This window comes from Mirounga angustirostris, unplaced genomic scaffold (assembly GCF_029215605.1).
Source record: "Mirounga angustirostris isolate CCGP_5_RB_7025 unplaced genomic scaffold, mMirAng1.0.hap1 SCAF_3, whole genome shotgun sequence".
Classification (NCBI taxonomy): domain Eukaryota; kingdom Metazoa; phylum Chordata; class Mammalia; order Carnivora; family Phocidae; genus Mirounga; species Mirounga angustirostris.
Genome location: NW_026991711.1, coordinates 100,624,729 through 100,646,368, shown reverse-complemented (window position 1 = coordinate 100,646,368; position 21,640 = coordinate 100,624,729). Strand labels below are relative to the sequence as shown.

Genomic DNA, 21,640 nt, shown 5'->3' with positions numbered 1-21,640 from the left:
GCTGGTTGGCTGAATAGATTCAGTATGGCTCCTTCTGCAAGTGCTTATCTTGTTCCCTAGTTGCTTTGTAATTGTTATTACTTTGAAAAAAGCATTTCTTTCTCATCTGTACACTCAGATTATATAAGAAGCTTTTTCCTATTGAGGTATATTCTTATCAGGATGTTTTTCTTCTATTTTATAAATAATAGCATTATTAGACATAGGATGAAGCCTTCTTGTAGTCAGTGCCAAAGGAAACAATACAATAGGCATGTGCAGTGGGGGGTTAGCTAGATGGAGCAGCTATCTTGTTTTCCTTGCTTGCCTTTAATCAATGCATGCATTCTCTTAAAACTTTCTTATCCATCTTTTGTGGGCACTGGTTGTGAATTTCCTTCCTTTCTTCCTTTTCTTTTTGTGACAGTGTTTCTGTTTCTTTAATTTATCAAGGTGTCACATACAGCAGTCTTATTGTATTGTACTAAAGACATTCCCCTTTTGCAAGAGGGTCTGTTTGTTGCTTGGTTTGCTCTTCTTTTGAGCTAACTAGGACATTGCTAGTTATTTTGCCTTTGATCCTACAACTGTGTTTCAGCTCTGGACTTTGTCTATCAGTAATTTTTTTTTTTTAAATGGATTGAGCCCTTCTCCAAAGCAGATATATTGTCCTTCTTTAATGGAATTCCCATCTATGACAATCTGTTTTTATTGTGACTTTCGACTATTGTAACTTTCTTGTATATGGGTGCCTACAGAATCCTTTTCTCTTTGTTTTGCTTTCTCTTTTGTCTTTTAGACATAAGAACTTAGCCAGAGAATGGAGGGGAAAAAGAAAAAGGAAAAAAAAAAAAAAAAGCTATTGTGATCAAGAATGTTTTTAGCTATAAATCTCAGCTTTATCATTACCCACTAAAAAAGTACATCCTTTCTTCATCTGTTTAGTTATATGAGAGATGATTTTGCGAAAAACCATGCAAAGCTTTAGGGAATGTTCTTCTTCTTGGTTTGGGGAAAATGGCTAGAATGAAAGTAAAGGGAGCAAACCTCTTAGCAATTTACACATTCTATTTGTTTTCATGTAAAATTTATTAATCTCTAGTACATTTCTTTTAGAGAAGTAAATTTAGAAATCATTAAAGTGATGAGTCCTAGAAATAACTTTGGGTTTTATTTGCCTCTAATAACAGTCAAAAGCAGCTACAGCTGCCTTCAGTATTTATTTTCTGAAGATTGATTTTGTTATTGCCTATTTCAGATTTTTTGGTTGGGTAGGATAGCCATTCTAATCATTACTGTTTCAGAGAAAATAGCTGGTGAGTTATTTATGTAGTAAGTAGCTGCCAAATAAAACATTCTGATGCAATGAATAACCTGGTCTCTGTTCTATATCTCAGTTTAGTTTAGCCATGATATTGACTCAGTCGTACCAGCCTGATTTACATGTGAGCTTAGTAAAATGGGACTAATGTTATTGTATCTTTCTCAGTAACCTCTTTGGCTTTTGTGAATAGGTCAGATTAAAACTCAGTTAAAATGCTCAGTCTCATTGTATCCAGATACAGTCATGTTTCCCATTGTTTTTTCTTTTGAACACAATCAGCCCTGGAAATAGCAGTAGCTTGGCTCCTATAGATAATGACTCTTTTCTATCTAGGTTTTGCTCTTCAACTGACTTATTTTTCTCAAAGACACGTTCAACTTCTTTGAGTCTCCATCTTCCCATCTTTAAAATGAGGGTAATGTTATCTCTCCTTTGGGCCCCTATTTTCATAGTCTCATTTCTAGGATGGATTAGAGGGAGACTCATAGTATCTTCCTCTTGGGCATAAGAGGTCTCAATATCTGCTTGTTAAAACATCCAGAGTGGTTAGCAGCAGGATCCCCTGAAAGCAAGTTGTGTGGAACATTAATTGGCAAGAGTTTTGCCCTAAAAATTTACACATTAGCAAATGAAAGCTAATCCAAACTCATGAAACAAAGAAACTTGTTAAAGTTACCTAATCCTCCACCCTTAGAAACAGAGGTAACAGCTATTATTACCTCACTAAAATTGAGTTCCACAGGTGAGAAAACTGGTGTACAACTCTGTTTCCAGAAAGATAGCTGAGGAAAATGGAGGAGGAATATCTTCATGGCCAAAGAAACTGGATTTTGTAGAAGGAAAAGTGTTTGGAGACTGGGTCAGCAATACTAAAGCCCTGAACTGTCAACAAATAAATGAGATTACTGGGTTGATGAGGGAGCACTGAAGAGATGAAGTTTTCAGAAAGCCCAAAGGGCAACCAGTATGATGTGAGAACTCTGTTGAAAGGATTTGAGAACCAGAAAAGCATTTGATTGGATTAGTATTGGGGAGGTTTCCTTTGGAAGTCTTTCCTCTGTATTCTTTTCAGGTGAGTATCTGGCTCACTAATACTTCTCTCCTGCCACTTACAGATACAAATAACTGTAAGGATTAACACTTCCATGGTGCTTATCACGTGCCAGCCACTGTTCCACATACTTCATAAAACTAAGTCATTTAATTCCTGCAACAACCCTAGGAACAACTAGGACATTGAGGCACAGAGAGCGTATGAGTCAAGAGAGATAGTTATGTCTTAGTCACAAACAACCCCTGAATCCTAGTGAGTTACAACAACAAAGGCATATTTCTTACTCTGCAAGGTAGGTCTGTGGCTCTGCCCCAAGGCAACCTCACCTCAGGACCCAGGCCATTGCTGATCATAATGAGAGGAGAGAATGTGGCACATCTTGTCCTGGCTCTTGGCCAGTTCCTGCCCAGAAGTTAAACATGTTTTTTCCATTCACATTTCATTGGCCAAAGCAAGTCCTATGCCAAGCCATATCAGTGTGGTACGGGAGTCAGGTCCTCCTACAGAAAAGGGGCAGTGCATGCTTGTAGATAATCATGCATGCATGGTAACGGAAAGGGTGAATAAGTTCCCCTAGGTCAGTGAGTGGGTAAGTGGAAGATCAGGGATTCAGAACCCATGCAGCCTGGCTCCGGAGTCTGTTCTGTTAAATACAGCTCCATTCTGCCTCTTTAGTTCCCTGTCTCCCAAGGGGAATTAAAATAAATTTTGAGAGCTTCTTATGAAATTCATAAAGATATTTTTAGTGACCATATTTCTGAACAACTATGTACAATGTAAAAACTCTAAGTCCAGCTAGAATCACATGGACAGCATAGGATTAAGGTTAAGAATGGGGACTTTGAAGCCAAGAGTGCCAGTGTCCAGATCCTGACATCATCACTTACTAACTCTGAGATCTTGGGGAAGATACCTAATTTCTCTGTGCTTTATTTTCTTCATATGTAAAACAGGGATGATAATAGTGCATACCTTGTGGTGAGGGTGAAGATTAAGTGAGTTAATAACGAACTATAAAGTGCTTGGAGTATAATCACTATGCAAGTATTATTGTCCTCATCACTCTTATTCTCCTCTATTTTAAAAGTCACCAAAATATGTTCAAAGAATAGTGCTTACCATTTCAACCAACATCTGCCTTCAGGGACAGTGGATGTCTTTCCTCCTTCAGAAAGTGGCTTCTTTTTGTCTCCTTGAACTACTTACCACTTACATTTCCCCTCTCTTGTTTTAAATTTTTTCTCTTACTGTGTCATTAAAACAGATGATAATTATAAATGCTTACTTACGTTTCTTTACATATAAACAGAAAGTTTACAATAACCTATTTTGACAGAATCTTTCTACCCAGTAGTTGTGCTATTATTATTCTTCAAAACGTTGCTGCCATTGGCATACCAGTTGCTTTCCTGTTTTCTAAAAACACTTTTATCTTTGTTTAGAGTATCCTAGATGGTCTTAAATCTAAGAATATCCTTCTTCCCCATTAGGTTCTTACCTGGTGTAACATATATGAAATTATTTCACAGATTGGTTCCCATTCATTTCTTATCTCTTAGACATTAGACTTTGTTTTCTTATCTTTGTCTTCCTTTTCCCTCTGAAGTTTTCCGTTGTTGAATTTTTTGTTGATTTGTAGCTACTGGTCAGCTCAGATACTAACTGAATACTATACATATTTAGCCATGATTAGATTGTCTATTTACAAAGAATATGAGTTTCTCTTTTATTCTCTAGATTTTCTAAATTGACATCCCTTAAAATTGTCTGTGTCTTTTAAAATCTTATTGTTGGTGGGCGCCTGGGTGGCTCAGTCCTTCGGCTCGAGTTATGATCCCCGGGGTCCTGGGATCGAGTCCCTCATCAGGCTCCCCACATGGGGAGCCTGCTTCTCCCTCTCCACTCCCTCTGCTTGTGTCCCCTCTTTCACTGTGTCTTTCTCTGTCAAATAATTAAATAAAATCTTTAAAAAAATAAAATAAAATAAAATCTTATTGTTGGTAATTTGAACAGTCTTACTGGTGATGGTGTGAAGCATAGGAAATAGAACAGGGGGTGTTTCCTGATTAGTTTGTGTCTCCTGAGAGTGTACTCTGGTTCCGACATTCCGAATGTATACATGATTGATAGTTGATAACATTTCTAGGAGTATGCTCCATATAATTTGAGTTACACCGAGAATGGAGACAGTGGGACAAAATCCAGAAAGCAATATATAGACTAAAGACTAGTTATATATTCTAGAAGAAAGAAATGACGAGAAAGCTCAATGTAAATTTTTAAGTCACAATGATAGTGGATGGGTCAAGACAATATGAAGAAAGCAAGATATAGGCTTAATTCCAGCTAGGTATTTTAACAGAAAAATCTCAAATGGAGTTAGTCCAGTTGGAATGAATGTAAAAATTATTAAATTAAAAATATAAGGGGCGCCTGGGTGGCTCAGATGGTTAAGCGTCTGCCTTCGGCTCAGGTCATGATCCCAGGGTCCTGGGATCGAGTCCCGCATCGGGCTCCCTGCTAGGCGGGGACCCTGCTTCTCCCTCTGCCTCTGCCTCTCTCTCTCTCTCTCTCTCTGACTCTCATGAATAAATAAATAAAACATTTAAAAAAAATGATTTAAAAAAAATAAAAAAATAATATACAAGATATCTGGTTGTTTATTTTTGCTACAGATCCAAGAAAGGATTAATTAGGAGTATATAGAAAGCATTTTCCAAAGGAAAGACAACACATACACAGTACAAATGCCCAACCCATATGGCAGACACTAATAATTGTTTACTTCTCTGACATTAGTTGCCAGTCTAAAATGGGGAGAAGGAGCATGTCTAAGCTAGCACTATATAACCCTGACCCCAGCCCAAAAGCTCATCAATCTAGAGTGTGTGCCTCACTCAAACCATATCAATCAGGATCTTAGTCCAGGGAGTTTAAAATGTGAAAGTGTTGGGAAATAGAAACCAGAAGTCCTGAGAGCTAGGCCAGGGCATCATGGGAGCATCTAGTGAGAAGGTCTATGACTTCTTACTGAAGAGACCCCTGGAGGTACCCTGGTTCTTGCCCTTCATACGGTTTGGTGGTTTAGTTTCTCCTGAAGTATCATAATCTGCTCAATCAAATGCTTCATCTTTCTTATTCTGGCTAGAGCTTTGTTTCTGTTACTTGCAGGCAGGAGAAATCAAATACATACAATTTATATGAAAAGATTAGAAAAGAAGATCTAATCAGGCTATGAAGCTCAATAGTGAAAAGAATTCTTCAAGGAGAGTAGGTGAGCTTGGTTCTGATAGATTATTAACTCAGAAATTATTTGGCAAATGATTAAAGCAGCAAAAAATACTGAATCCTTTGGGGGGGGAGGTTATTAAGTTGAATATTTTATAAAAATCAGACAATTTATAGTTCTCCCAAGGCTTGATAATGGTTCAGTTGGGTGAAGACCTGACCTAATGAGGGCCTGGTTATGGTTCTGTCTCTAGACAGACCAGTTCCAGGACCAAAGGTCACCTAACTCACACCTGCAAGTGACTAGTGCACATCCTTGTAATGGGGGTGGCAGCCAGAGAGTGAGTTAGTGCATTTGCAAACTATTCCCAGTCTAGAAAACCAACCAAGTCAATATTCTTGTAATAGAGCACCAAGATAGCACCTTTATCTTATACTGGACATCACAGTAGAGTGAGTAAAAAGAGTATGGAGATGAAAATACTAAAAATGTTTTTCTGGTTAAGAGAATGCATACCTGTGAAGGTTTAGGTATGAGGTATACCATTTGAATCTTTCATATAGTTGTCTTGAACTCTCTTAAGAAATGGCATGTAAAAGAAGTGAGTGTCTTAGATTAAAAAAAAAAAACAAAACACAGTTCTGCAGTCAATATAGTTCTATAGTCATAAATTCCTGTGTTTGGCTTCTGACTTTTTATGGCTCTTAACTTGTGTGAAATGTGACTACCACTTCCTCTATAAAGACTTCCATTTTTTTTTTCTGGTCAGAAGTAAACACTCCTTCCGCTGAAAATATATTACACTTCGCTTGGAGAGCGCCCATTGTATTTTCCAGATTATTTATATATCTGTGTATCTGTAGAGGTGTATTCTGTTCAAACATATATAGTTGATAGATTTTATTTTGTTTTTTGCTAGGGCTGCCTTAGCAAAGTACCACACAGTCGGGGGCTTAAACAACAGAAATTTACCATCTCTCAGTTCTGGAGCCTGGAAGTTAAAATCAGGGTGTTGATGGGTTGCTTGCTTCTCAGGGCTGTGACGGAGAATCTGTCCCAGGCCACTCCCCTAGCTTCTGGTGACTTGCTGGCAATCTTTGGCATCCCTTGGCTTGTAGACACATCATCCCAGTCTCTGCATCCATCCCACATAGTGTTCTTCCCATTTGTCTATCTTCAAATCTGTCCCTTTAAGGATTCCAGCCATACTGGATTAGGGCCCACTCTAATGACCTTATGTTAACTTGACCACCTCCAAATAAGGTTACATTCTAAGTTACTAGGAGTAGGACTTCTACGTAAAAGTTTTGGGAGACACAATTCAGTCTGTAACACTGGATATAGACACAGAATATTCTTTGACTGCAGCAGTTAAGCTCCCTCATCATTGTGTCGTCCATAGAGCCTAACAAAGTGCTTCCAACATAGCAGACGGCATAGTATTTGTGGAATGAATTGATGGCATTGCCAGTCTATTGTAAAAGCCACCCTTTTGTTCAGCAGAACTCGTCTTGTGTGTATAACTCATTCCATAAATGAAAGAAGGAGATTTTAGGTATGCACTCGGTTGTATGATAGTCTACCAGGTTTTCCTGCATTACATCTTTCAACCTTTTCTCTTAGGAACCTACAAGCCTCATTCTTCTGAGTCTAGACAGGTGGCTTAAGTCTAATCACAGATCCTATCTTGGGACCTTCATGAAAATAGAGACAGAATGTAATTTCAGGGCCATTAATAATTGAAAGTCATGGAAATGAAATTAATTGTCACATAAGGGCTATTGTTGCACACACGGACAGGTATGGAAGGCTCCCTAGGAGGTGGTTAGCATGTTTTTTCTTTTCCCTAAGAATTTCCTTTCCGTATTAAAATACGTATAGCCCATTGCCTTTCCGTATTAAACTACATATAGCCCATCACTTTGGAATGTGACCAAAATTGATGCGGAAAAAATCACACATTATTAATACAATTCCGTTGTTTTACAGAGTTTTTCTTATGTGCCAGATATAATACTGACCTAGAATAGTGGAATTTTAATACTAAGGGAGGAAATATGGGGGTAGTGCATGAAAACATGGGGAATTCCAAGTTCCTTAAAAAGGCATGGAAATATAAGGAATCCTCATTCTGAAATCTAGGTTTCTTCAGAAGTGAAAATTAAGTTTAAGAAAACGAGTGGCCTGTGGTGCCTGGGTGGCTCAGTTGTTAAGCATCTGCCTTCGGCTAAGGTCATGCTCCCAGGGTCCTGGGATCAAGCCCTGCATCAGGCTCCCTGCTCAGCTCAAAAAATAAGTTATTGCAGAAGTTAAGACTAGAAATTCATATTAAACTTGGGGGGTGGTATGCTCTAATATGTATTTCAGAAACACATCAGGTAGGGGAGCTTTGGGATAGAGAGGAGAAGATAATAAGGTTGTTTTAACTCAGTATTGCATGAAATAAGTCAGTAGAGCCTGCATGTATCAACAATGTTGTGATGAAAGCATGTATTATTCTGGTGAGAGCTGACAGTTTCAAGTAAAAATAAAAAGGAGAAAACCCAGAAATACAAGTTCATTCCTTCATTGGTATATTTATTTACTAACAATATTAGTTGGTACATCTAAAACATGCAGAATGCTTCATTCATGATGGTAGTGGTAAGGATTGCAGGTAGCTTGTGTGGTTTTATTGGCCCATTCTGTTAAGCTCTGGGCATGGGACTAACTTCTGATACTTAATATGGGGAGAGGCCACCTGTGATGTTGCCTCAAGTCAGTGAGGCCATCTTTGCTCTGAAGCATGATCCTTCATTCATTGAGGGGGTGTGTGTGCCTTAGATACAGGAAGACCATAAAGTCCCAGTCCTCTGAGTCTTAGAGCCCATTAGGGGAGAGAAACAGTGAATCAGGCAATTGCTTTAGGCAGCAAGAGGGACTCTCTATGGATGAATCTCTGAATCAGGACATGCAAGTGCAATTTGAGACATCATTTTTGCAAGTGGAAGAGCATTCAGGGTAGAACAATCTCGAGAACACTTCCATGACATGACATTTAGTTTACTAGAATTTAGAAAAAAATTGTAGAAGCTCCAGAAAGCTCGATAAGGAGAACCACATGGATGAAAGACCTTCAGAAAGGCAGGTAGCTAAAATTAGAGTTTGCTTTTACTAATGATCTCTGTATTTCAATATACCAACTTCTTTAAAAAGTCTCTTTTAAAGTCTCTTTTAAGTCTCTCTGTGTTTATTATTTGGGGGGGCATGAGGGAAGTCCTTAATCAGCACAGAATTTTATTCAACTCCTGCTCTCTCCCAGAATCAAGGGGGTGTGCATTTTGGCCATGTTGAGTCCTGCTCCCTCTTAGTTATTGCTGCACAAAATCACATGAAGATCACCAATTTAGAACGTACTCTCAACTTATTGACTTGTGTGCACTGTGGATGTGAATAAAATCCTTAAAGTGTGTAATAAGAGGGTAAATTTTTGTGTTTTAAAGTTTTGGGGCCAACATGAACATTATGTATTGGAAAAAGTGCATGAAGAAGTTTGTTTCATCTGGGTTCTATGTCTAGAAGTATCTTGAATTTTTTTCTCGTGCTGAATATCTGAGTGGATGAGTAATTAAATGATCTGCTTTGGAAAGGCTAATTAATGTAGCTGTTAGGCAGGGACTGCTGCCACTGGTCTCCCCATCTGCCCGCTTGACAAACGCACCTGGCACTCGATACTGTCACGCTTCTGTGGCGGGTGACTCCCCAGGACACCTCTGTGTGCAGAGAATGGTCCTAGGCCTCCTGGGGGAGCTGACCTGCTCGCCTTACAGACATACTAGATCACCACCATGCTCTTACTCTTAGGGCCCACTCAGAAATGGTGAAGGCTGATGATTCATTGAAACCTTTGCCCCAAATTTTAAGTGTGACTCTCTGCCCCAGGGTATCAATGACACTAATCATCCATCTAATTTCTTTTAGGTATTTGGTGATATCTTTGTAGGGACAAATGCCGGGGGCTTGGGGGGGGGTGCTGCTAATAAAAACAAAATTTATGCCTTAGCATAGGTTTATGTTGGGAGTTTGATTAGTGTTTTTATTCTACTCTGCCAGAAATGGAGGTTCATAATGCTTGGAATTCAGCGTATTCCAGAAAAGTTCTATCAGTGGTTTTTGCATTGATTGGCATTAAAATGGTTAGAAATGTGTTTCATCCCCGGAGACCTCAACAATTTCATGCATTATTTGTGACTACTTCCCTAGCACTAGAGGTGTGCTAACAGGTGATAGTGGATCCAGAGGTACAAGTTCTAACAAGTGCGATTTTAACTGAATATGTACTCACTGTTATTTTGCATATTTAGAAGGCATGCATGGCGGTATTTAACTTTAAGAGCAATGGCGTGATGGACATGTTTCTCGGCCTGCTTGAGCCTTAGTTTCCCCGTGGAAGGTACATCAACGGTGCTCCAGCTCTGCACCACGGTGCTCCAAGGGGCCTATGGCCTTCTCAGGGATCCATAAATCAAAACTACTTATTTTAAAATTTTTATTTATTCATCTGAGAGAGAATGAGATAGAGCATGAGAGGGGGGAGGGTCAGAGGGAGAAGCAGACTCCCTGCCGAGCAGGGAGCCCGATGCGGGACTCGATGCGGGACTCGATGCGGGACTCGATCCTGGGACTCCAGGATCATGACCTGAGCCGAAGGCAGACGCTTAACCGTCTGAGCCACCCAGGCGCCCAAATCAAAACTAATTTTATAAGAAGACTAAAATGTTACTTTTTTCACTCTCCTTGGTCATGGGCCTATACTGGTTTGCCAGAAGCTACTCAACCTGAATATAGAAGGAGAAAGGAGAATCCAGACGTAATTTTTGTTAGCTAGATATGAAAGACATTTACAAAAGTATGAAACAATGCCACTCTTCTTACTAATTTTTGTTTTGGAATCTATAGTTACATTCATAAATAAATGTTGTTTACATTAACCTGTGATGGAATTACTCTTATTTCAAATATTTTTTTTTTTTTTTTAAGATTTTATTTATTTATTTGACAGAGAGAGACACAGTGAGGGAGGGAGCACAAGCAGGGGGAGTGGGAGAGGGAGAAGCAGGCTTCCCGCGGAGCAGGGAGCCCGATGCGGGGCTCGATCCCAGGACCCTGGGATCATGACCTGAGCCGAAGGCAGACACTTAACGACTGAGCCACCCAGGTGCCCCGTATTTCAAATATATTAATGTGTATTTTCAAAGTCTCAGTTTAATTGGGAATATGGTAAATATTGATCAAGAGAACCCACAGAAGCAAAAGTTCTTTGGAGTCCTCGGCGATCATTTTCAAGAGTATAAAGAGGTTCCTAATCCAAAAATTTTGAGAATCATTGCTATATAAATACCACAGAGATAATAATGATACCTATGTCATGGCATTGTTTGAGGTTGAAATGTTTCATGTAAAGTGCTGAGGGTAGTGCTTAACACAGTAATTATTCACTAAGTGTTAGCTATAATGCTTCTCTTTTTAAGTTGAGGATGTGGTCATACAATGTACTGAAACGGAAGAGGCGAGATAAGTCAGTCACATGTCTCCAAAAGAAGGGACCTGGATAAAACCATGACCCAAAGGGGCAATAAAGTCTAATACCATTGCATTAAAAAAGACTTGAGGAATTTAGGGAATCACGATTAAAACCTGTTACAGGGATTCTTCATAGTTAAGATATTTATGAGGAAAACCTGTTTTTCCTATATGACTTATTGCTGAGAAGTATGAACTTTGGAAAATGACTTTATCTTAGAACTAGGAGACTGTACCTTCCCATTTAAAGGACGTTCAGTTTCAATCTTCTGATAAAATTATCACCTAACTTTAATGTTAAAATCCAGCTTTGAATGGAGTACTCTTCTGTTGTGCTTATTACATCTTAGGACACAGGTTTGCTTAGGTGTGCTGTCTATTAGACCCTGAGCTCTCTGAAAGTGGGACAGTCTATTTATCTGTATTTCCCGGGGCCCAGAACAGTGCCAGACACAGAGTGAATTCACTCACTCTGTTTGCTGAATGAATCAGAATTTTCATCATCATTGAATTATATGGCCACTTAGCAGAATATTCCGAATAAATTAAAAGAGATTGATGTATGTCTTATATCATACATAACTATTGAGGTATTTAAATAACTTGAAAGACTTTGGAATGTAAGAGCTTAACCTAAGAACCAAAACTAAGATGAAGTTAGGGTATTTGGGTGGTACTACAGGGTTCTTTAATACCACAGTATCTTTGGGTTTATAAAATGCCTACAAAAATTTTTTTTTTCATTTTAAATACATATATGAGCATGCCTGTCCTTGATTTTTTTGTATTTATTTTTGTTATAGTTTATTATAATTTATTTTATTTCCTGTCATTCTTTATTTTTCTAGGAAAGTCAAGTAGAGATGACACAAATTACCTGGCAGTTTCATCAAAACACAGAGTACCTTCTGTATTGACATCTTCCTTGGTGTGCCTAATGCACTGTTTGTATAGAGGAGTTTGGGGCAATGAGACTCACAACGAGTAGACATAATTCTTCACACTTACGCAGCGAGCTGGTGCTGCTCTTCCTCCCGGGTATCCTCAGGGGGGTCCCATCTGCCTGGTGGAGAATGGGGCTGCTCACTGGTTTATTCTCACGCATTCAGGGTGTGTGCTGGGCTGCTTTAGAGTGGCAATAGAACATTGATTTGTCTCCAGACAGGCCTGCCTCCGACATTCATGCAACAGATGGCTCTGCGGTGCCCTTAAGTTTGTGATCTCCACACATCACAGGCTGAATATATTCCTCCTCTGCAAGCTACTGATTGTTTTTCTGACCATGCAGACCTCGCAGGTCTTTTCTGGACTTTACAAATGCCTGCATCCTGTTGTCTTCATTGAGGTCAGTCTTCCCATGGGCTGACACTGCGTTTGTCTCAGTGGTATTGTGTAGATCCAAGGTTCACATAAATACTTTTGGTGTTGCTGTTTATTATCTTCAGTTGAAATTATCTGGGACCATGCTGACAGACTTCAGAAACCTGGGACTAATTCACCTTTTGGGTAAAAAATTGAATAAGAAAACTAGTTCTGTTTCATCCCTGTTGGAGGGAAGAATTCTCTTTGCATTTAATTGAAAGAAGAGAGTTTGTAGGTCTCTTTTGTTTCATTGTGTGTATATTCTTTATATCTTTCTTTTATCCCTGTCGTGTAAATAAGGATCCACAACTCTCAATAAAATATCCCTGGGCATTTGTTTTGCAATCATAAAGTCAATACCCTCTTCATAATGAGCTATTGGCTTTGCTACAAACACAAAACAAAACAGTAATGCATTGCAAAAGCACAGTTGTCTGTTTCCAGCAGATGAGCTAAGGTCCTCAAATAGGAGCAAGAGTGTATGTGCATGTGACTGTGTTTAATTTGCCTTGGGTAGCATGCAAGTCAAGGATTCTTTCTTTATTTTTTGAACAAAGCTGTTTTTAAGAACCCTGAATTTGCATGAAAAAGATGCTGGTCCCATTCGGTTTCACACATATATTGGGACCTTGGGGGTTTGAAGATATGGTTTGTCAAGGGACTGCTGAACCCCAGGGCAAATGAGATGACTATAAAAAAGGCAGACGCATTTATTTTTAATACTTTGATTAAGTTGATAATTTGAGCCCAGAAATGGGAACATCTAGAAATGCTGAGATTTTTACCATAGATGGTTTCACCCATCTGATGATTCCGTCACTTCCTCAATTTTTATCAAGAATGACAACTCTTTCGTGCAAAAATAAAATACAATTCCTACTAAAAACAAAAACCCTGCAAACACATGGAATACCAACGATATGAAAGATTTGGGAGATAGAAAGTGCCAAACCTGAAGAAAGTATTCTTTCCTGTGTTTCGTTTTGTTTTTGTTTTTTTGGTTTTTTTTTGGCCTTGAAATTCTTTTTTCAAACGAAATAGGATTCAGAAACTTACGACATAAAATAAGTCAAAATTGGGATGCTTTGCTTAGTGGGAGTTAGATGGTACTGGTCTTGCCCTGCCTACACCACAGAAAACCCCTCCAACTGTTACTTGCAAGCCTTCGACATGCCTGCTCCATATTACGCATATTGCATTTCCTGAATAAATGATATAAACCAATAACAGAACATGGTTTTAAAGAGACAGTTGTATTTGCTATTCTCCTGAATTCTGCTCATTCACTGCCTAGCTACTTTGAATCATGGTAGCTCCCAAGTAACTAGACATAATAAGCCAGTTTATGGCTTATAAATAAGGAGCACTAGGTTGCAGGGCTTGGGTTGAAGATTGTCTTTTCTGTGACCCAGACTACAGCGAGATTCCTCATGTGTGCGTCACACATTTCAAACGTGGCTATTTGAAATTGGGCACATCTCTGGTCACATGATGGTAGGTCAAACCCAAGCTGATGTTTCCAGTTTCTACGTATTTATTTTGCTCTGTTTCCCCAAATCAGTGGGCTTACATGCTGCCCCTTTAAGGATGAGCCTTTCACATTGGTTCACTCATTATATGCCTAAAATATAATGTGTGGGCAGAATATAAAATTCATGACTTAAGAATATTTTCCTTCTTAAAAACTGTGTAATGGCTAAAACCATTACATTTTTCTTTCAAATTGAATTTTATAAGATTTCACATGAACCTATATACCATGTGAAAATTCCTAATAGTGTTATAAAGGCAAACTCTTTTAAGGATAAAATAGTGATGTTCCTAACCTTTAAGCTGTGTGAGGACTCTTTCATCATTTAGTAGGATGATTGTGCTAAGATAAACTTTGCTCTGTATGTAGGAATGTCATCTTTATGCTAAACTGCTCTTGTAAAAAATTAACATGCTATTAGCATATATATTCAATCTTGTGCTGAAGATTCAGCAATCAGGAATAATGATTCCAGGAAATTTTCTAGACCATTCTTCCATTTCTCCTTCTGGATCTTCTAGGTTAAGTTCTTGAAGTGTGGTCCTAGGATGCTGATTGTTCCTGAGACCTTTTCAAGAGATCTGAATCTGCAGAGAGAGAGAGAGAGAGAGAGTGTGTGTGTGTGTGTAGTCTCCTTTAATTGTTCTGAGCAGTTGTTTTATAGTTTTCACTGTAGTAGTCTGACAAATCTTTTGTAAATTTATTTCCTAAGTGTTTTATGTTTTGACACTATTGTAAATGAATTTTTTTAAATAGATTTTCTAGTTGTTTGATGCTAGTATGTAAAAACACAATTGGTTTTTGTGTATTGGCTTATATCTGTGACTTGCTAAATTCGCTTATTAGTTATATGGTTGTTTTGTAGGTTCCTTAGTATATTCTATCTAGAAAATTGTCATCTGTGAATAGAGACAGTTTTACCTTCTCTTTTTTAATATTCATGTCTTTTATTTTTCTTGCCTTACTGAACTACATAGGAGTTTTGCCTATCTCTGGACTTTATATAAATGGAATCATAAACTATATACTCTTTTATGTTTGCTTCTTTCATTCTTTCATATGCTTGTGGTATTCGACATGTTGTTGTGGTTAGGTATACATGACTCCTTCTCAGTACTTTCTGGTATCCCAGTGTGTGATTATGTAGAAGTTTACCCATTCTGTTGTTAATGGGGTGCACATTTTTAGTTTAAGGTGATAACAAATAGTGCATCTAGGAACATTCTAGTACATGTCCTTTACTGAACATATATACGCATTTCTGTTGCATATATACTGAGTTGAATTGCTCAGTCATAGAGTATAGGGTATGTTCTTCTCTGCTTTCTTTGTCCGTATATCTACCATGTGTTTATTTTTTATAGTAAACCAGAAGTCAAGTCATGTCCTTCTCTTTCCATTCTTTGCTCCTTTCATCTGCTCATTAGGACTTGGGTCAGAGAACACAGAGATTTCTGCCTTGCTCACCTCATAATGAGGCACTTGATTTCATCTCTTCCTGGCTTCTTTCTCTTGACTTTGTTGCCCTCTCCCACAGGGTCTATGCATGGGTCCTGCCCCAGGCTCCCAAAACTTGTTCTCCTCAGGGATCTCCTGGTTCTAGTTTTATTCCTTCTAATATGTCTCTTTAGGCACTAATTCAAAGAGAACTATTCCTACTAAAAAATTGACTTAACTGTAACCAAACTAAAGCACATGCCTTCTTGGCAGTCACTGACATTTCAAAGACCCAAGCCGTTAGGCCTGGAGAAATCCTCTCACTCAGCTGGGAATCCAGTTGTTCCCTTGCTGCTTGTGGATAGCTGAATAGCTGGTCCTGTGTAGAGAGAAGGCTGAGGGATGAAATATAACGCAGACGGTTTCACAACTTGATAACCGTAGAAGGATTTCGGGGAAAATCCTTCCTAATGCTAAGATTGGAAGATTACTGGAAAGGTTCACTTACCCCTACTTTATCTGTAAACTCTTTTTCCTAAGAATCATTGAAAAGCTATCCAAAATGTAGTATCTGTCACTTTACAAAGCATTCTTAAAATTTTGGTGAATATTAAATTTTTTTCTAAATGAAATCAGAATTACAATTATAAGGGATACAAAATAGGCCCCATTGTAAAATAAAGAATGCTAAAATAAATGTTTTTAGATTTTACATATTTTCTAAGCCCTGAAAAAATGATAAGCAAAATTTTTATTTGGGATTTGTGAAATAAAGAAAACCTAAAGTTTGATCCTAATACAGTTGATATGTACCAGCTGGGAGCTTGGTATGTTACTTAGCATATCTGAGCTTCAGTTTCCAAATCTATAAATGGGGATAATAAAACCTATTATAGGGTTGTTGTCAGGCTCATATAAGATCAGGTAAAATACTCAGCACAGTACTTTGAGATAGCAAGTCTGTAAATGCTTTTTTTTTTAAAGATTTTATTTATGTATTTGTCAGAGAGAGAGAAAGCACAAGCAGGGGGAGTGGCAGGCAGAGGGAGAAGCAGTCTCCCCACTGTTCAAGGAGCCTGATGCAGGACTCTATCCCAGGATCATGGGATCATGACCTGAGTTGAAGGCAGATGCTTAACAGACTGAACCACCCAGGCGTCCCTGTAAATGATTTTCTGTTATCATTTCAAAAATGGTACAGATTCAAGTCTGTTTGCCTTTTAAAATTCATGATCAGTAAAGAGCAACAAAAGAAATAAAAATAATTGTATATAAGCAAAGTTGACACAGAAAGGACCACTGAAATATTTTAGCCACGGGAAAATTTGTTTCCAAATTATATATGTTCGTGAACTTAAAGGGAAGCTTTTACTTAGCATTCAGGGTTTATTTGGATTTTATAAAATCCAAGGCAAAAAAAAAAATCTCTTTCATGACACTCAATGAAAACAATGCACGAATGACTTTAAATATTTATAGAAAGTTTAGTGGAGGAAGTGAGCTAAACCAAGGAAGGAGTTCCTCTGGAGACCTCAAAAGAATGTTTCAAAGCCATGCCAGTGTACCTCTACCCTGAGAAGAATAGGCAACTAACCATGTGCTTTTGTTTCCCCAGGGAGAAGTTGGCCGTGGCCCGGCTGCAGCGAGAAGTTGCCCAAAGAAGAAGTGAGGGGGCCATGGTAAGTGCTGTCTGGTCTCTCCTGATCCTGCACCTCCCTTCCAAAGATCTCTGGCTGGAAAGGCATTTTTGTCTTATTAAGGATATCTAAGGAAAATATTTGCTTGCAGCAAACTTAATGATGTATTGGTAAATAATGTGTTTCTAATGCGGTTTGGACAGTTCTGCCATTTGAAGACAGGGAGAGGGGAGGGAGAGGAAGAGGGAGGGGCGGTATTAATTGAGAAAAAGAAATAACTATCTGGGCTTTGAAGAGCATGTTGAAACATTCAGTTGGTTATATAGCTTTATTTCCTGAAGACCCGGGCTTCCAGCTGTGAGCAGAGTGTCAGTAAATGAGCAATTATAGGTTTTCAGCTAAGAACGGTTCAACATAACTCAAGCCTGTCGGTTCTTTGAACTTAGAAACAAACAACCTGAAAGAACATGGAGATTTTTACTAATTTAATTGTCTTCTACCCTTTTCTTTCTCTGCACTCTTGTATTTCTCCCTGCCCTTCCCAGTGTGTGCCATTCAGAAAACTGATGTTTCCTTGTGTTTTGAATTGTACTAAAAATCAATATGGTTGTTTGGGTCCATAGCAACTTCATTTTATAGACTCTCTTTGCGAAAGTATCTGCCCGCATGCCGCTCTAACATCAGAGATGACTGCCTGGGGTCCCAGGGTGCATACATGTGTGGATTAACTGCTGCTCCTTCCTCTGAGCAAAAAATAGAACACCAGATTTTTTTCTCACTTTGGACAAAACAATGGCACAAGTGCCATTTTTCAGCACAAGAATTACCTTTTTTTAAAAAAGAGAAGTGACACATTTTTAGACCCTTCAGGCTGCTTCTGTTTCATTTCATGAGAGTTAATTGACAATCCATACCCCGAAAAGAATAAGAAATTAGTAAAAATATGCTGGCCTCGCACCTCTCTCAGGGAAGGTGAAGGTCTGGAGCAAGAGACTGAATGTTTAGTGGGTTCTGGAATGGTGCAGTGGCCTTTGAGCATGCTAAAATGTGATCACATGGTTTGCAATTCTGGTGATCTCAATGCGAAGAGAATCTTAAATGTTCAAACAATAGGAGACAACTGCTCACAAGCATCTTTGAGCAATGAAATGCAAATAAGCTGGAGAAAATGAATGCTTAGTCACATAGTGCCCGAATCTGGACTTTGATGGTGTCGGGGTATGTGTATGGGCTAGGCCATTCTGCGATGTTTTCGTGTTTTGTTTCGGGCTAGCTCCTGTTGTACATGTTGTCAGCTATGTCCTAAATGAATGTGAAGAAGTGACAACTTTTCTAGGTCTCAATTTTTATACATATATATATTTTTAGGCCTCAATTTTTTCATCTTCAAAATGAGGAGTTTGGAGTTTTATGATGATATTAACTTAGTGGATCACGCCACTGAGCATGTGTTATGTAAAGTTTTTATGATGGGGAGCTTTTCCTAGTAATAGCTAAATGCTATTTAAGCTCATAAGCACAGACCTCTAGAATGTCTCTTTCTGGCGCCAATGAGTGGATCTCAGCTGAAGTAATCTAAGGCATATAACTCACTAGTCTTTAACAAGATAAAAACCCTTTGCAAAACATTGCGGAATAATTGTTCAGCATCGAAAATACCCAGAAAACACAGGGACGCAAAAAGGTTACTCTCCTTGCTCAAAAAACAACTTGGCAGATGTTTCTGGTATGTTGTTATTCTTATTTTAATTATGGTAATGAAAAATGACACTTACGTGTTGATTGATTTAACAAGCATTTATTGAGCACCCATTCTGTGCCTGGCACTGTCCTAGGCCCCGGGGAAACATCAGTGAAAAAAAAAAAACAGGCAAAAATCTGAGCGCTTACATTTTCGTGGTTGTGAAGACAGACACTGAATGTATTTAGAGTGTTAGATGGTGAACAAGATCAGGGTAGGAGAGATTGGGAGTTCTAGGGCATCGCTATTTTAAGTAGAATTTCATAGAAGTAAATCACTGAAAAGTTAGTATTTGAGCAAAACTTGAAGGAGGCAAAAGAGTGAAACCTGGTGATATCTGGGGGCGATCATTCTAGGCTGGGAGACCAGCAGGTACAAAGGCCTGGGGTGGCTGAGGAAAAGCCTGCAGACAGGCTGGCTGGAGGGTAGTCGGTGGGGAGAGGGTGAATAGTAGAAGATAAAATCAGTGAAATGATGGGGGACAGAGGGGTAAGCCAAGGATCTCTGGCTCATGCTGTGAGTGATAGGAGCCATTGAAAAGCTTTGTGTAAGGCAGTGACATGATGTGATTTACTTATTATTCATGTAACTGTTTACTCCCATTCCATAATTTATCACATCTCAATTCCTTAGAGACACCACAGCCCTGATTTTCATTAATGCCCTTTATTTTGTTTCTTCTCCCTCTTTCTCAGTGTTTTTCTCCTCTTTCCTTACCTCTGATTTTCTACTTAATTACATGCTTCAGCTTTTCTGCTCCTAGGATTCATTTATTTCTGAAGTCCTGATTCTTTCAGTAACTGACAGTTCCTAAAGTCAGGCAGTTCTGTTCATCCTCTAAATTTGATTCTTGTGTTACAAGCCCAGAACTTCTGTCATGTCCGTAGCAGAAGAGAAAAGCAGTTCATCACAACCGCATCACATTATTTAAAGACTACTATTTACAGTATTCTTTATTTTTATCCACATGAAAGGAAAAATGGTATGGAAAGTTAAGTAAGTATTGTGAAAAAAAATTTAATTGAGGCAGGTATTGATTTTTAAAATCAATGAACATTTTATAATCAAAGTCTTTAATGTAAAATGCAAATTTTTAAAAATTTGACTTCATGCAATGGATCTCCTTACTTATAAGTTTTAAGATAGCATTCAAGGCTCCATTTTTGAGACATTTATTTTATTTTTTTAATACACTTTTTATTTTGGAATAATCTTAGCCTTAAAGGAAGTTTCGCATCTGCATCCCCTTGATCCAGTTTTCTAATGTTAATGTCTTCCATAACTGTGGCATAATTCTCACAAGTGAGAGATTACCATTGGCTTGTTGCTATTAATCATACTTCAGATTTTGTTAGAATTTCACCAGTTTTCCCAATAATTTCCGTTTTCTGATCTACGATTCAATCCAGAGTACCACATTTCATGTAGAGAGATTGCTTTTTAACGGCTAGTTGATACAAATGTAGGGATAAAAAGACCTCGAACTTGGGAGTGAGGCCGGTCTGGATTCAAAATCCGTCTCTGCCAGTAGTTAGCTATGTGGGCTTGGGCACATTACTAGTTTTTATCAGTTCTGTCCATTCTTTTGTTCTGTTGACCTAAATATTTATTTGGGAAAGCTTTCTTTCAGCAATTAGATATTTCATATTTGTTTCCTTTGCTCTTGACTCTTTCATGAAATAACTCACTATTGTTTTTACACTTACTTTTCATTATTTTTCACAAGCAGCTGTAAGATCATGTTTCTCTTCATTCTGGGAGATTCTGTTACTGCTTGTGCTGCCTAGCCCTGGTTCGGTTTACATATAAAATCTATTCTGTCCTTAAGACTTTAATGTCATCTTAAATTTGGCTATATGTAAAAAGGCCCATTCTAACCCAAGAGTATAGATATTCATTATCATTATCTTTTAGAGAGTATATAGTTGTTTTTTTTTTTCTTTCCTGTCAATCTTGGCATCATCTAGATGGAATTAAGTTAGTGTGAGGCAGGGATCAAAAGGAATGTTTTCCCAAAATCATTTATTAAACAGTCTAAACTTTACTGTCTCTCTTATTGTATTCCAAATTCCCATATTAATCTACATGAGTTCCTGGACAGCTTATACTTTTCCATTAACCATTATTGATTCTGACATGATTCTAAATTGTTTTGATTACTAGAAATTGATAGTTTACTTAATATTTTGTAGATTATTTCTGATTATACTTCTTCCTCCAAACTTGCAAAGACAATTTTATTTATGAATAGCCATTAAGAATTTATGAGTTAAAATACGTAAAGAGCATTTTTATATGTACTTACAACACAACAAAATATTGTAGTGAGACCATTTCAAAATGATATGAAAAACAGCTTAAGTATATTTGCTGTTTTCTTCAATTTATATTAAAGTTTTAGAAGAATATCACTTCTGCCGCTGTTTAACTTTGTTTTTTATCAAAGAGATATTAATATCCCCAGAACACTAATATTCTATCAAACATAATTTTTAAAATGCTTGAGCTAATTATGCACAATCTTAGATACCATATGGTTCCTTCTCATCTCATTGGGTAATTTCTACTTGGGAAAAAGAAAAATATGAAGTCTTGATTTCTGATCTCAAGGCACTAAGGGAACAGAGGAAGCCCATTTGCCCTGTTCTAAGATTCCCTTTTTTCCTCAACTAGATATTCAGATGTTGCCTGGATGTTACCATACTGACCATTACCTAAATTCATAATCATAACCTCCCTTTTTTTCTCACAATGAACTTCCAAGGAGTAATGGTCAAAGATTAG

General features: G+C 38.0%; 1 protein-coding gene across 1 annotated transcript in view; it reads left to right on the top strand.

The window, feature by feature from the left end:
* Positions 1-21,640, top strand: part of NCKAP5 (NCK associated protein 5) — an 824,899-nt gene that overhangs the window by 290,741 nt on the left and 512,518 nt on the right. The window contains exon 4 of the mRNA XM_045868505.3: positions 17,094-17,157. Within this exon, the coding sequence (XP_045724461.3) occupies positions 17,094-17,157 (64 nt within the window). The remainder of the gene's footprint in view (positions 1-17,093; positions 17,158-21,640) is intronic.